At 48.7% G+C, this 16,117-nt stretch overlaps 5 protein-coding genes across 5 annotated transcripts; 2 read left to right on the forward strand and 3 right to left on the reverse strand.

Moving 5' to 3' along the window:
- Positions 1–1,729: 1,729 nt before the first annotated feature.
- Positions 1,730–5,279, reverse strand: BDR25DRAFT_354680 (RmlC-like cupin; the record flags this gene model as incomplete). The annotated part of the gene is made up of 22 exons (XM_033695352.1): positions 1,730–1,793; positions 1,850–1,972; positions 2,037–2,077; positions 2,104–2,268; positions 2,343–2,476; positions 2,506–2,642; positions 2,681–2,953; positions 3,024–3,151; positions 3,221–3,273; positions 3,330–3,385; positions 3,416–3,494; positions 3,547–3,658; positions 3,697–3,741; positions 3,787–4,109; positions 4,163–4,220; positions 4,249–4,444; positions 4,483–4,625; positions 4,667–4,798; positions 4,853–4,997; positions 5,048–5,083; positions 5,158–5,220; positions 5,251–5,279. 22 exons carry the CDS (start codon positions 5,277–5,279, stop codon positions 1,730–1,732), a joined length of 2,535 nt encoding a protein of 844 aa, XP_033548279.1.
- Positions 5,254–7,912, forward strand: BDR25DRAFT_334039 (cytochrome P450; the record flags this gene model as incomplete). The annotated part of the gene is made up of 2 exons (XM_033692900.1): positions 5,254–6,879; positions 7,876–7,912. The coding sequence occupies exons 1-2, from the start codon at positions 5,339–5,341 to the stop codon at positions 7,910–7,912; spliced, it is 1,578 nt and encodes a 525-aa protein (XP_033548280.1). The 5' UTR covers positions 5,254–5,338.
- A 1,111-nt stretch (positions 7,913–9,023) lies between these two features.
- On the reverse strand, positions 9,024–9,955 carry BDR25DRAFT_260993 (uncharacterized protein). Its single transcript, XM_033686682.1, has 2 exons — positions 9,520–9,955; positions 9,024–9,436 (listed from the first exon to the last, which is right to left on the reverse strand). Exons 1-2 carry the CDS (start codon positions 9,805–9,807, stop codon positions 9,176–9,178), a joined length of 549 nt encoding a protein of 182 aa, XP_033548281.1. The 5' UTR covers positions 9,808–9,955; the 3' UTR covers positions 9,024–9,175.
- A 1,739-nt stretch (positions 9,956–11,694) lies between these two features.
- On the forward strand, positions 11,695–15,309 carry BDR25DRAFT_260997 (uncharacterized protein). Its single transcript, XM_033686683.1, has 2 exons — positions 11,695–12,788; positions 13,245–15,309. Exons 1-2 carry the CDS (start codon positions 12,078–12,080, stop codon positions 15,099–15,101), a joined length of 2,568 nt encoding a protein of 855 aa, XP_033548282.1. The 5' UTR covers positions 11,695–12,077; the 3' UTR covers positions 15,102–15,309.
- On the reverse strand, positions 15,281–16,092 carry BDR25DRAFT_261000 (uncharacterized protein). The gene is made up of 2 exons (XM_033686684.1): positions 15,872–16,092; positions 15,281–15,823 (listed from the first exon to the last, which is right to left on the reverse strand). Exons 1-2 carry the CDS (start codon positions 16,045–16,047, stop codon positions 15,475–15,477), a joined length of 525 nt encoding a protein of 174 aa, XP_033548283.1. The 5' UTR covers positions 16,048–16,092; the 3' UTR covers positions 15,281–15,474.
- Between the last annotated feature and the right edge of the window lie 25 nt (positions 16,093–16,117).

The raw sequence follows: 16,117 nt of genomic DNA on the forward strand, positions 1-16,117 counted from the left end.
TTCCAGGAAGGTAGAGTTGGAGGACCTCATAGTAGCATGGTGGGTTTATATGGGAGCGGGATTAGGAGAGGTTAAGTTGCGCTTTCTATAACGGTCCACAGCCCATCGTGACAGTTCAGGATTTCCAACGGGCCGTACTACGGTCCCTAAAAAGTGAACTGTAACGGCCACGTGTACAGTACGAACGTACCAAGTTCATAAGCCGCACCGTACGTTTAATGATGCCCTAGGTACAGTACTAATACATATTGTATTACCTTTTTAGAAAGTTTGTATAGCAATTCTAGAGGGTAGGGGTACTTTAGTAAGCAGTAAACCTGTTAGGGTTTTTCTAGGGCTCTAATTAGCTAAAAGTTTTGTAACGATACTTAGATCTCTTCCTAAGTGTTTTAATCCGTCTATCTGCAGTCTATTGTTAAAAATGCCTACTACTAACTATTTTCCTTTGCAGAGTTGTTCATCTACGGGTATACCTCTATTGTCTGTTTTATGAGCTACGTCTGTCAGTATGGCTTACTGCAAAGGTAGTGGATAGCTATAACTATATTGTTTATCACCCACTAACAGTATACAGCTACTGCAGCACCTATGGGAGGCAGCTAGAGGAGCAGAAGGCTTGTTGTAGAGGTTATCTTATACACCATGGCAGGAGGGTCCTCTGTGCACTGCCCTAGTTAACTGCTAGAGGCAAACAGTCTATCCTATCCTATCCTCTTTAAGATTGTCCTTAGTTTCCCTAGCTACTAGTTACAAGTGTGAGAGTCGTTTTAGCGCAGCTAGTTGTACAGTAACTAACAACTAACACCTATGAAAAAGTGCAATAATTAAGACTATTTAGCTCTAGAAGAACTAGCAACAGCATAAGGCAGTAAACGGCAAGCTTCTAGACCTCTCTGCTCTTATTACTAGAAAGAATTAGAGCTAATTAGACCGCAATCTTATGTCTTTAGATGCCTATCATCTTAGATGTCTTAACTAGAGCACAGCGTACTTTAATTAAATTATACTACTTGTACAGATTACGTGGGCTGTAACAGTTACAATGCATACACCTACCTCTCTTCCTCCCTGTCGTACGAACGTACACAAAATCTCACCCGTACAGGCTTCAAATCGCTCAATCGTACAGTACTACGCCTCGTTAGAGGCCCTGTCGTGACTCTCGTTCTTGGAAATCATCACCCTGTGATACTTTCGGCCGGCCACAGTTGAGTGGCAGTCACTTAGGCTTACTAGAGACGGAGTGTGCGAGAGTTTGAGTGTGCGAGTCATTGAAACGTGCTCAATGAAAACAATAGTCACTTCCACTGGTGATTCGGAGTTCCATTCGTGTAGTTGGCGATACTGAAGCTCTCCAATGTACATACTGCTGGCCTGATTAGTAGCACACTTGCCTCAAGCACAACAAAATGCTTGCGTAATTTTAGTCAGGCAGAATCATAGCCAACACCCAAAACGGTAGTTGCACTGGCTAAGACACTCTCATACTCTTCTCAAGGCAATTTTTGGCCCAAGAGCGCTAGCATAAATTCGGCCATGTTGTTGACCAGAATCTTCTCCTCTTCGCGGACCACATCGTTATCGGATCCTTTCCCGCTTTCACGTTCTTCTTGTCGCTCTACTAAGTCATCTATTTGGCCGAACTTGACCTCTTGCCATGGTGATAGATAGTAGGACGGTCACCCGTCTTGGATACCACTGTCATTGTTGTCAATCTCCAGCGCGAATTTCACTGGAAGCCGCCTATGGGTTCGTTATATATAACCATTGGGGAGTATTTTCGAGATGCAGGCCTGTACAGCAGTTCTTGGCCACTCTATTGAGCAACAATCTTAAGCCAATAGAATACAATATGCGATTGTTACCGCTTCCTAGTCGGGGTAGCATCAATTGTATTCGAGGGGCACTTGTGAGATTGTGGCAAAACCTCTCAATCGCTTCCACTTGACTTTCAGGGAATATGTACCTCCAACTAGCTGACGGACAAGGATAAGAGATAGTATGTAATAATCCTCTATTCCTTCCTTGTAAAACACCATTTTATTATACTCCTCGTATGAAAACTCATGAGGGTCCACTAATCTGTCAACGCCGCTCTAAGACCATCTTCTCCTTTCTCTCTTCTAAACAATTCCTAATTGTCTCCTCCACAATCCTCCACCTCCACATAATGTTCACCACCTGACTTCGCCCATAGAAGTAATGAGGCCAACCATGTCCAACAAATCCAGTGGTGACAATGCAAGTACATTGACACTGGAGCTGTAGCTGACAAGATTATGGAAGAGTTGTGTTGCAAAGTTGATAAGGGTTAATTAGATAATAAAGAGGCAGGCATCGACCGTCCATATATTGGACTTGGGGTTAGAGAGTTGAGTTAGGGAAGGAGGCAGAGAGTGCAGATTAGGTGTAGAATATTTAGTGTTCTGTGTCAGCTCTTCCAGATTATAATATAGAGTAAGTGGGTTGATAAGGGCTAATCCATGTATCCTCACTAAATATCACTTATAAGCACGGCCTCTAGTTCATTCAATACATGAAATCCCCGTTTATTTGCTCCTAGCTGAAAAGAAACTACGCTAATTTTGGCGTCAGCTGGATTACGCTTAGGTTTCCGAAGGTTGACCGCGAGTTGCTTCAGGCTGTTGCAGATTGAAATGATATCTTGCAGTTGTGTAACAGCATGATAGAGGCCGCGCTCTGGCTAGTGGGTGCTGAAGAGAAGAGATGCAAATTCTTTCGATGGTGGATGATCCCACGGTTATCCAGCGGATCAACCTGAGCAATCGGCCATAAGCGAGGTTGAATTTCTTGAATCCACAATGACAACGCCACGTACTCTGAAATGTCCAAGAGCCTCAAGCTGATTGAAAAGGCATTGAGTTTGCCTTGGGTCCGAAGAAGGTGGAGCAAGGCCGAAGATGGAAAACAAAATTTTCGCTCAAAACACTCTCTAAGGAGTCTTTATCTGGGGCCTCTAGAAGGAGGGTTGAAGTTTTAGTCAAGCTTGAGTGCATCAGGACTCGAAGCCTATAAATGTGGTTGAGAATTCCCTCTTGATGATAATAGATAAGGCTACCAATCTCTTTGCCGGTCTAGAGTGAAAACTATTAGCAATATCACCCCACAATAGAGATGGGACGATTCGGTTCTAGGTTTGGCGCGCAAGTTGTAAATCAGCTAGGTTTTCTCTAGAACGAACCTAATTTGATTAGCGAACAAGCAGACTAGAAGAGTGAATTGTTAACATATTGAAGACTATTCGCTGCAGCACTTTGGGAAAGCAGTGATGGACCGATCGAGCGTGGTGGATTGCAATATTTACATACCAGGTAGTTTTATATGAGCATTGGAGAGGTCGTGAACACACCTGATGCGCAGGTGGCTACAGCACTGACAATCTATACGGCCTCACTATTGCATTGCCAGAGTCCCGTTATTAATTTGGATATTTATCGTACAATCGCGGACAGAAAACAACCGCATGCAATGGGCTAGCCGGCATGCGGAACGTAGATGTATAATAAGGGGATGCCCATCAGTGACGAAGTAGACCGCTAAAGAGCCGATGCGGTTTCCGGTATCGGTATTTAGCGCTTTCATTGATAACCGGTACATGTTTCGCAAGATGACAAATGAGATAGAAAAACATCAGAGACTGAGATCACGAACCTCCTGCATAATGTAATTAAAAACCGCTACAAGGTCAAGGAGACTTACATCTAGGAGCCATTCAGAAGCCTAGAGGCCTACGCTCCACCCATCCCTTCGAGCGCTTTGACGTACTCCCAGAATTGGAAGGCCTTCACGGGAGAGTTCCGCATTGACTTCATTGAGATGGTCTAGAAAACGCCCTTTGAATTCAGCCAGTTTATTTGGGTCGTTGGGATGAAGAGCTGGGCTTTGAAGCTCCCACTCAGTTAAAAGTAGCGGAACCGAAATGTGGGACACGAACGCCAGAGTATCATCGCAGACTCTTGTAGGAACCAAGTCTTGAGTCGTAGCAGTCTTCCAGGTCCCATATGTCTCGCCGTAAGGCATATTACTAGTCTCGCAACTTAAGCCGCCAGGCTCAAGCACATGCGAGCTTCCCCCATAGGTACCATAAACTAGGCCCATAATTTCGGTGGACATGTTTCAATGTTAGTACGGAGGCCGGAACGTATCGCGTATGGATATCCATTTGGGGGTAAAAACCAGAAAATCGGCGAGAGATGCTCCTGGAACGACGGAACGGGTACTAAGGACGCAGTAGATAGTAGGATCTGCCTGATCGCACTCAACATTTGCCATATTGATAAAATTCTCGACCGCGTACTTGAAAAGAGAATAGTTGCTGTGCCAAGCAACTACATCGAATGGGGTATGCGGTTGCAAGTATGTGTGCAAGTTCCCAGCAAGCTTGTGCACAATTTCCCATCCTGATCCAGAATCGATGTCAAAGCTTGCTACAACGTATTCGAAATCTCTTAGCAGAGCCACTTCGATCCTATTGGACCAAGCTCAGGGAGCTCATAATTAATGGAAGATGAGGGAGAAGCTTCAGGGAGAGGGAAAGGGTTCCACGCTTGCTGCGAGGGGTTGTATTCAACACGTTTGTTGGAGGACCCAAAGTAAGACTCCAGCTTTATCCGAATTGTGAGCAAAGGTATACTAATAATGCAACCCGAGGACACAAATTATCGTTTAGGTTGCTCCTCGACAGCTCCCTGTGCGCTACTGATGACCGAATCCGGTACATCCACACATGTTGCAGGGCTTGTCTTATCGACACGAAGGATGATCCGTTGAGCTGCTCCTAGTACAAATCATACTTAACCAGCTGTGGGAAATTATGTCCTCTTAGAAGCACGCCAGGGATTGACTCAGAAGCCAAATGATTGCCAAATCCACACTGACAGGAGTATGGGTCCGAAGCGGTAGGCGTGGTTGCGAAGGTTGATTGGGCGGTCGCACCTTCATCTTGGCGGAAAGAGTTGGCAAACACGGAAATGGCTCTTCGATTGGAGGAGACCCATATTTGATGTACCTCTGTTAGTAGTGTCACAGGGCGTCAAGAGCGGAACTGTGCTGGTCTGAAGTGCTTATCGATCGTCAGAGCCTCGCCATCTAATCTTATCTCGGTGGCGTCTCGGAGAATTGATTGCCTTGTTCAACTGGCGGGCCGTGTGCCGATGGCAGCAGTCGATCGAGAAGTTTAGCCACTTCATCCGCTGTGCACTGCAGCCCACAAATCCACTTCGCTCTCACGGTGGCTTACAGAAGGCTGTGTGTCTCATGTGAGTGCAGGTGGGCGGATTCGCCACAACTTGGCGAAGTTTAACACCTCAACACCGCCATGGCTCTCCTCATGCTTTATCCTCGACTGTCTACGATTAGTCTTCTAATCGTTGCATACATTTCCTGGAGAGTGGCTTCGTACTTTTCCTTCAAATACAAATCTAAAGGCCTACCACTACCACCCGGACCTAAGGGCGAACCAGTCCTTGGTCATTTGCGCATCATCCCAGTCGACAATCCCGAATACTATTATCAAAATCTCTCTAAGGAACTCCAAAGCGATGTCCTCTCTTTCAACGTCCTCGGCCAGCCCGTCGTCGTTCTCAACAGCGTTCAGGCCGCCATTGACCTCTTCGACAAACGAGGAGCCAACTACTGTGATAGACCCCGTTTCGTATTATTCGAAGTCATGGGATGGAGCATGACACTCACCTTTCTACGTTGGGGTCCGCAATTCCGGATGCATAGGAAAGTGCTGCAGAAAACGTTTCAGAAAAGCAGTATCGCTCAGTACCGACCTCTTCAAGAAAAGGAATCCAAAGTGCTAGTGGAAGGGCTCCTTAAAAATCCGGGAGATTGGGAAAGACTACTGAGGAGGTTTGCAACGGCTATAGTAATGGGAATTGGCTTCGGAGTTCAGATTGATGACGATAAAGATCCCCATATTCAGATGGCCATCGATGCTTCGTATGCGCTTGGGCATGGTGGAGCCCCGGCTGGAACGCTTGTAGACTTCTTTCCGATTGTTAAGAGCCTACCAAATTGGCTGGTACGAGATCGGAGTTTGAAATTCGCAAGAGATTGGAGGTGGGCAATTCGGCAAATCCACGAAGCTCCTTACGCAGCTGGTGAGAAGCGGTCCATAGAAGCGTCACTTGTGCGTACGCTGCTCAGTGAACGACAGAAAAGACTCGATAAGGGAGAACCTGAAGAGATGACTATCGAAGACATCAAAGGAGCCGCTGGAGCCGTATACGCCGCAGGTCAAGATACGACGTGGAGTACGTTGGTAGTCTTCGTCCTCAACATGGTTCTCCACCCCGAAGTCCAGGATAAAGCCCAAAAGATCATTGACACTGTAGTTGAACCTGGCCGACTACCGGCATTTGCTGATCGTCCATACCTTCCCTATATTGACTACATAGTCCAAGAAACTCTCCGTTGGTGTCCTGTTTCTCCTGTTGGCGTTCCGCACCGAAGTATCGAGGATGACGTATACAATGGCTTCTTCATACCTGCTGGCTCATTTGTGTATGCGAATGCTAGGGCAATGACGCACGACGAGCGCACATACTCCAACCCGGACGAATTCGACCCTGATCGATATATTCCACAATCCGAAGGCGGACGCGGCGAGCCGTTCCCCAAGGGACAATTTGGCTTCGGCCGCCGAGTATGCGTAGGACAGCACCTAGCAGAAGCCAGTATCTGGATAGTGGTTGCAAGCCTCTTGTCTGTGATCCAGGTTGAGCGATGGCGGAACCTGGAGACGGGATTGGAAGAGATTCCAAAAGTTAAATTGACGAATGGGCTTACAAGCCATCCTCAATCGTTCAAATGCAGCATTGTTCCGAGACAACACAGGCTTGTGAGACAAAGGTAAATCAGGTAATTCCCATCTCCTCGATCTGCAGCAACTGCAGAACTTACCTATCACGTCGTTGTAGTCTCACACTTACTCCAAGGAAATCTTCAGGCTGGTGGGCAAGGTGGAGGGAATATTAAGGTAATTATTAAGGAAGATGAGAGAAGTACGGCCATAGTTTAAGCCTGTTTACGACACCCGCGCTTAGAGGAATAAAGCGAAAAGTGCAATCACCTGTGCCCCACCGTCCTAATTGTGGCCCAACTGGGGACAATGTTGGGTGAACTTGTTTCTTTTTTTGTGCTTTGCCCACAACCACCAGCTTGCTTTGAATCAAGAAAGCCTTGCCAGACTAAAACAGACTTAGCAAATAGAGCGACCTCGCATCTTCGTAAAACTCATAACACCATCTAGATTACACTTCGGTAGCAGAATTGGGCTCCCTGCTTAGCTTTCATTCCTTTCATGGAATAACTAGCGTACCTCATGCGAATTCGAGACACGGCTACCGATTCGCCAATCTTGCCTCACGGCCGCAAATATAGTTCCACCAGAGCCCATCAGCCTTGCGATAGGGGCGGTGGCTCTGGCCAGTTTATTCTCAACTTGTCTCGATTTCTTCGAATTGGTCGATACCGTGCGCAACTTCTCCCGTGACTTCGAGATTTCAATCACAAAACTAGATACTCACTGAACCATATTCGGAATTTAGTGTAGCGCCATCGGACTAGATGGTGGCGGAAGCAGCTTCAAAGTATATCTTCTCGGACCGGAAATTCTACCCACGATATATCGCTTACTGCAGAATTTGATGCCCTTTTTCCAAGATGCGGAGCAGTGTGTCCAACCGTTAGTACACCTAATAGTACAGTACTGCAGTACACTGATTTTGGTCACGTACGTACGTACAGGGCATCTACTCAGTATACTGTACTATACATGAGGCTGCTGTACTAACCGTTTACGGTAGTTATATAGGATTTTTGGTGGTTTTGGGCGGTTGAAGGCAGGTTGCTGAGGGCCAGGGGGCTCGTGTTCGGAGATTAATGCGGAGAATGCCGTTATTGCCTGTTTTGTTAGCAATCTTCTAACAAATTCAGCAACTATGCCATCTACGTTATTCTTTTGCCCATCAAATAATACACTATCTCTACCGCCAAGCCCTCTCTCCTATTGGTCTGGATATAAGCCGGTTATTGATCTGATTGGTAGAAAATTAAATAACCAAAAAGCTTTGTTATTCTACATTTTTAAGCTTCAAGTAATCATTCTGCTCTGCTACATAGTTAATCTGGCCTTCTTTTTTCCTTATCATAATTAAAGACAACGCAGTCAGGGGTGTTAAAATCACTTCTGCTGCGTGGTTTTTCCCTCTAAATATAATTAGCGCTGCTAAGACCTTCTAAGCAAAGCCTGTTATCCTTCCTAATTAGGACTAGCCACTTTCTTCCTAGAAAGGAAGGATAATCTGCTTGTTATAATGTCCCAATTCCTATCCTAATCAACAACGCGGTCAACAATAGAGGCTCTTTAACTGCAGAAGAATTAGTTACGTAACAACGCTGTTACTAGTGAGCTGACTAAGCTTACAGAGTACATTAAAACAGTAAGATCAACAACAGTAGATCTCACAAGGGGTATCACAACTTCCTAATTAGGTATAGTCTTTAGCTTCAGCGCAATTACTTCATAATACTTCAATATACTTCAGTTACTGTATCCTAACCGTACACTGACGTCATCTCCTCCGTACAGTTAGTTAGTAACAGCCTCCTCTTCCGTAACTGTACTATACAGCCTCCAAAAGGCTCCGTAACTAACGGTTGGACACACTGATGCGGAGAAGTTTCGAATACGATATGGAATGAAGCAGATCAAGGAAACTATGACTAGCACAACAACCTCAAGGCAACTCAACAAGGTGATTACCATCAAAGCTTCTGAGCAGCTGTCGGTATGAGGAATAGGCAGACTATGGATAAATTGCTAGATTCGTAGTAGCGACCACTTCGTTTGCAGGAAAGGATAGATAACCCACATCCACTGCTTGCCCATTTGCCCAGAGTATCATCACCTCGATATTTTGAATACCCTAGGACACTACGCAAGGAAACCCGAGTATTGGAAAAAATTCAGTCATATGATTCTTCTAGCACCCCTTCAAGCCACTTAGCCAACGATAACTGCCATAATTCCTTTGTGATTTCAAGATTCCTCCTTCCCTCCCCTCTCTCTCTCTTCCCTTCCAACTCCATCCTACCTCCCCTCTCGCCTTTGCCTCTCCACATGCACTTTTACCTCCTCCTTCAACTAACCCTCTAAATTCTCCTCTATCCCCTTCTTAAACACCCACTGCATAACATACGCAAACGGCCCTTTCCAAGTATCCCAAGTGCGATATTGACTCCACCCAGGCTGGCCCGGCAAATCCACAACCTCTTGAACGCGCTCTGAGAGAATTACCCAGTCTGGGAGCCCCGTTAGGCTCTTCCATACAAGCGTGTGAGTGGACTGTGAAATGCTGATGATTTCGACGGGGAAGGTGTTTGGGGACGCGTTTGGGGGGACGACCTGGTGGGGGCTTGTTAGAGAGAACACCTTCAAGTATCCATGGGTAGAAGGTTTAGACCCGTGTAGCGACTGGTTTGGCGTACTGTCATCACTCCCACCATCCCCTCCTTCAACTTCCCCTTATCCTCTCCGAAATCAACACTCGGCACTCTCTTACTCCATTCCCCATATTTGCCAAAATCTATCAGGTCGCGCCAAACTTGTTCAGAGGTAGCGTGGAGCTTAATTTTGGCTCCAGCGGTCCCGACGGCCTCTTTGGTCGAGACGTTAGGTGTGGGGAGGATGTTTTCACGAGCATCTGGGGTGATCTGGATTGTTAGTGCGAGGGAAACGACAAGGACGAGGGAGACCTTGAGGAACAGAGAGGGCATTTGGAGAGGGTGGGGGCGGGAGGTGAGGGGGCAATGGAAAGGAAACAGGATTGGACAAAAGAGGGATAAAAGAGGAGTAGATAGTCAAACGAAAACCAGAGGCGTGAATGATCAAGGAGAATATTCAAGGGAAAACGGAGGACTGGGGATGTAAAGGGGTAGGAATTAGAAGAAAAGATGAAAAGGAGGGGTCAAGACCTAAGGGTTGTGGCTCGTGCGAGCAGTCGTAGGCTGTGCGTTATACAAGGGTGCGACCAACAAAGCGTGATGGGCAGTACGCGCGGTCACATGGTGCAGGCTCCTCATAAAATTATATCTGATCCAATGCCCAACACACAACCTTCCGCCACTTCTCTGTCCTGTTCACCTAGACTGACACCCCCTTCAGAAATAGACTTAGATACATCTCCAAACAGTGGCAAGAGCAACCACCACCTTGGGAACACTGACACCCAGAGCCATCCTATCCGACTTACTGAGGCTGGAAAAATTGATTCGGGTGTTGTGGGGATGGCGGACTCAGAGTCACAGCTTTTACTGAAGGAACAGAGTTCGCAATACTTGGTGTGGTGTCTGTAGTTCCAGGAATGGAAGGCGTGGTAGTCAGTTTCTTTCTGGACATGCAGCGCTGTGGCTAAACTCTGTGTTGTCGATACGAGTTGCGATTGGGCTATACTTTTAGCCCCATTGGGGTGCACCTCGAGGCCTGAGCCGTCGACATAGCACGATGTGTTTCCCTCCTTGTAGCACCAGCTACCGTCACCGCAGGCGGTGACTTGCGTGCAGCAGGCTTGCTCTAGCGATTAGGTTCCTTGGTACGGTATGAAGCGCGGCACAACTGAAAGGGAGCCAGAACCCAAAAAAAAAAAATATTTCGTTGAGACCGAACCAAAGGTCTTCCAAACCGGCGAATATCCAATGCTGCCTTAATCTTTCTTCGGACGCGCAACGGTGAGGTACGCACTCTTAAATCAATGCGACCAGGATATTCCTCGATTTAAATAATCATCACACTGGTTCCCATCCCTATGGTCGAAGTAGCAGTATATGACCGAATTTAGATACAGCTTCGGATCAGGGAGGACGATGCGATGTAGGTGGTAGCATAGGGTAGTTGGAGAGAATGTAACATGTATGAGGAAATGGAGATATATTGTCATGATGCGCAGAAATAATGGAACCAGGAGAAAGACAAACAGGAGAGAAGGGAACAAGACATATTTTTATGATACCTACAAACTTGCCTTGACAGTCAATAATCTAGATGCATGTTCCCACGGGTGGTAGGCTCGCGGATTACACGCCTCGACGAAGTCACAGAAACAACTGGGAAGGAGGCGGCCTTACATGTGCCAGTCATTGGACTCGTCGGTGGCTAGGGTCCTTTAGAACTAAGATACAGAACTTGGGAATGAGATGGTCGCCATTCCAGTTTCTTCGGCAGGAGTTGCGAAAAGGAAAGCTCTTTGGCCTAAACGAAGTGTTCATCCAGACGCCTCTTGGATTGCACAAATCTCCCATGGTCCAACGAGGCACAGGCTACTCGTTGGCAGCAGGCTGAAGCACATTCTGCGTAGACGGCCCTTACATGTGTGTGTGGCTGCGGGCGGCGGCGGATCTGCGACGCAGGCACCCAGCTGAGCATCAAAGGCTTTGCAGTGCTCGTATTGTCTCTCAGGATGGTGGGATGATAGTTGAATAGCCAGTCACGGGAAGCGTAGATATGGGGGCTCTTTGTAACCGCGCGCTGGGTAGGACAGAAGATGATGCGGGTGAATAGAGTGTTCCAAAAATAGACTAGACAGGTGGCCTTGGCATACGGCAAATAAGTTAGTAAATGACCCAAAATAGCAGGCGCTGCCCATAAACCACCAAGAACGACCGCAAATTATCTCCACTTTCTGTTGTTCGCCGCTCTCCGCCGTCGCGTGTTCCTGTGTCGACCATCTCGAAACTCCCGCTGGCGACGAGTGCCCGCAACGTCGCGCCGCGCGCACTGCACCTCCTCTTCACCGGAGACCTTCGCGCTGGTCGCGGGCCTAACAATCCTGCTCTTCGCGCCCAACAGCTGCTCCAGCAGCCGCCCTCTGTATCTATTTGCGCTCGAATGTGCAAGACAAAATTCTCACCTCAGCCAACCGCTCGCTGTCTATACTGAAGATTTGATGGGCTGCTATTGCGATTAGCGCAGTGCAACATTACTCGGAGTGGTCCATGGCTTGCTGACCGTGCCAGGCCCTCGCCTTAATTGCCCTCATCTCTCCAGAATCATGCAAGTCGACTTCGGCGCAGGACCAGGCCCAGAGTCAGAGCACAGTCTCCATCTTTCACCCCACGCTCACTACGACCACCACCAGGGGAACAACGGCAGCCCGGCCTTCTCGCCCTTTCGGCACCCAGCTGTACCACCAATTGATCCAAGCCTCAATCAAAGCTCTGGTGCCAACCGTAATGGACACGCTCCGATGTCCTCGGTCCACCAGTCTACCTCCTCCCACCTGCTGCAAGCCAACAATGCCTCTCTCAACAGCCCTCACCTCTCTCATTCCTTCTACGCCGAGATGCCTCGCAGCTCTGCAACCCCCTCGACGCCCTCCAATGCCTCCCCGCGCTTCTCCGCCATCTCCCCCAGCCAGCCCAAGCAGATGACCACTGGATTTGTCCCAGAAGACCGCTCCCCGCCCTCCCGAGACGTGACCGACGACACGATTGACGATGCCTATGCCTCCTTCGTGTTGTACTGCAATCCTTATTTTGCGACGAACACAGATACCTCCGAGTTGACCAAGCTATTCCGAACACCCCCTAAAAGCGACGGGAAGGCGTTTAGTACTTATGTGTTGTTTGAATTGATACGGAAGTTGGATACTAAGGAGATCAAGACGTGGACACAGCTGGCGCTGGATCTGGGAGTGGAGCCGCCAGATATGGACAAGCGGCAGAGTACGCAGAAGGTGCAGCAGTACTCGGTCCGATTAAAGGTGAGATATAGTCCTCTTTCCTGGTCCTCATTTCCATTTTCTCCGATTTCTTTCAAACATGTGCCAAGGTTCTGTGTCCATGCACGACTTCTAGAAGACTTCCGCTTTAATAAGGAATGTTGATTCCCGTTCGCTGCACGTGAAGCCCCCAACGACAATCTACATGCTCGACTTTGCAGCCTTGGTTCCGTCATTTGCTCGCTCGAAAGCTGCAATGCGCACCAGGGTTCCTTTCCAGACCGAATGAGAGGGGGTTTTATTCGACCCAGTAATCTTCTTTGATATTGAAATTCTAGAATTGTGGTGTGGATGTAGCTCCCTGGAGTGCTACGCCGTCGGACTTCGTTGTTTCATCGCGTCCACTTTGTCAAGGTCATTTCGTATTGGATATTTCTCTCGCTCGCGCTTCTCTCATTTAAGATTTCCTCTAAACGCACAACCGCTGATAACTATTAGCGATGGATGCATGCAATGCACATCGACGCTTTTTTCGAGTATCTTCTTGGCAAACAACACCCGTATTACCTGCAAATACCCCCGCCTCACAACCCTTTTCCTGAAAATGGACGCGACGGAGTGCCTCTTGAGGAAGACCTAGCAATCCGAGCACTCGACCCGAAGTTCCGACCAAAGCGTGGGCGCCGAAAAGCGGATGATGGGGACGAAGGCGTGGAGGGGTTTGACAACACGCCGCCACGCAAACGACCTCAGCTTGACACCTCAATCCCATTTGGCAATGTGCTGCAACCTCAATCGGCCTACCCAAATAGCGCTCATCCTGACAACATGGAAGGGTTCCTTAGCGCACACGATCCATGGACTGCGTCTGGCATGACGCCTTCCTCAGCAATGACGGCCGCATCTGCGCCTGGTAGAATGAACCCGGGCAACAAGAACCTCACCCCTTACTCAGCTTCTCCCATGTCGGGCCAGCAAATCCGATGGCGACTTAACACTCAAGACAACCCAACCACTCCTCACCCACTGTCCGCCGTAACCCCTCAGTCCGCTCACCCAGGTTTCTTTGACGAGCCGCAGTCGGCAGTGACGCCGTCGAGCTCGAAACCTCGCTCACGCCGCCGCCATGGGCCGGCCGTCTCTTCTGCGTGGCCAAGTAATAATACCTCTTCAACTGGGAAGCTGCGCGGCCGTCCCCCCAGCAATCGCTCTGTCCGCGACGGTCCATTTGTCACCTTCCCAGCCAACCCGAAGACCAAGGAAGGTCCCACGATTGATATGAACAGGAACCCTGGAAATTTGACTCCCATCGTGGAAAGAGCGCAATCCGATCCGCCAATGGCTGAACAACACTTCCGATTCCCGCCTACCCCAGCATCTGCCGTATCCCCAACCAACATACAAGAATCACTCTCAAACTCACAACGTCCACACAGGTTAAGTCTACAAGTCCCTCAGAACGTTGGAAACCCAGTACGATTGGTGACACCAACCGTTCTAGTAAACGGAGAGCAAAATCCCACACCCAGCACCGGTCTCGCACCTTCCGCTATGAGTACAGGCTCGAGACGGAGCTCGCCTGGGAACTTCTTTGGCGACGACAACGAGAACCCCCAGTCGGCACATCCGAGTACAGCGACTCCGACCCACACCCCCGCACAGCCACAGCCTCCTCCACAAACGATTGCACAGGGACCGGCTTCTCCACCTCCACTTCCCCAAGTTCAACACGAGACGTTGAATCGCGCACTTGCTGCCGAACTGATCCGCGCCCCTCTAACTGGCCGCCGCAAACGACTTCGTGGTACAGAAGCCAAGAACCTTGCATCTTCGATTCTTCAGCCGCTCTTTGCCAAACCTACAACTGGCCCCGCGTCTCCTGCTAAGGTGATGAGTGACCAAATTCTGAGCATTGCAATCAGCAGTTGTTTGGGCATGTGTTCAGCAGTAGGACTTGGGATGGGTGGACCAAATGGAGGGGTGAGAAGAGTTGAATGTGTAAGATTCAGGATCGGAGGTGATGGCTATGAGAGTCCGATTGACGACGACGAAGACGCCGATGGCCTTAGCGACTCGGGTCGGATTCGAGATTCCTTTGATGTGTACTTCGGAGTGTCTTTCGGAGGGCTGACGGGAGAATGGTGCGTCAAGGGACTATCGGCCACTTTGAATGACAATGGCAATGAGGGCGAGGCCACGGGTCCGAGAGGCACATATGATGCGGAACGACCGGATCCAATCCAGAACACGGTGGCGGCTTGGAAGACAAAATTTCTGGAGGCGCAGAGGAAGCTTTGGGAGAGTCAAGAAGAAGCGAAGAGCTTGAAGGAGAAGATTCTCGAGGCAGTGCTTTGAGGCTACTGAGCATGGGGGCGTCCATGCATGGTTTGGAGTTGCTAGACACGGGGGCGTTATTATTTGGTAACACAGCAATTGACTTGGATAACAAGTATGGCCAGGGTAGCATGATTGAGTGGGTTTTGGGAAAGCGGATATTGCATATACCCCTAGCTTTTACAAAAGGACAGGAAAGCGGTCTGAGTAAATATGGACCCTACATAGGATGGCGTGTTCCTTCATCGTCTATCATATATCGTTACCCATACATTCATGACCTTAGTTCTCTGTGCGCATCCATGTATAGCCTATGCTGGGATGTTCTAAAATTGAAGGGTATTATATCCAGCTTGTCTGGAGCTGACCGTTATATACGACAGGAATCAACCCATCAAGACCCTGGCCCAGACGACACAGATCCGCCCCTCTCCCAAGGCTTCTTCCGCTTCTCCTTGACAGCTTCAGTACCCTGTCCAGTCAAGATGGTGTTTGGAATTTCTTTGATTCCGGGTATAGGTTGGCCGGTAGTGACTAGCTCAACAATATGTGCAAAAGAAACAGGATACGGAGCCGGAGGGTCATTCGGATTTGTAGACGATGCTGGCAGTACGCTCCCAGGAGCCTCAGCGCTTGCAGAGGCGGAGGCCGCTTGCACACCGTTTGGCGGGGCAATTGGTCGCGAGGGTCGAGAGGTTCGGTAAGCTTTGTAGGCGTCAAAATCGAGGTTCACATTATACTTTCTGCTTTTAAATTAGCCCAATGTCTCTGAGACCAAGTGAGTTTAGTACCTGGCGTAATAGAAACATCGCGCTCGCAACGTCAACTCGGTCGCTTGCTCAGGCGTACTGTTGCTGCCCAGGATGGCGCTCAGGCCAGACTGGAACTCGACATCATCGTCCCAATTGTAATTTTCCAGGGCCTCATACACATTGGTAGAAGTTTCGATGGCTCCAGGGGCATTCATGGCGAAGGGCAGAGAGTGAAGGCATCGAGTATGGTGAGAGTCAACAGCCCCCCGGTGATTGCGACTATGA

The sequence above is a fragment of the Lindgomyces ingoldianus genome (assembly GCF_010093535.1).
Source record: "Lindgomyces ingoldianus strain ATCC 200398 unplaced genomic scaffold BDR25scaffold_14, whole genome shotgun sequence".
NCBI lineage: Eukaryota > Fungi > Ascomycota > Dothideomycetes > Pleosporales > Lindgomycetaceae > Lindgomyces > Lindgomyces ingoldianus.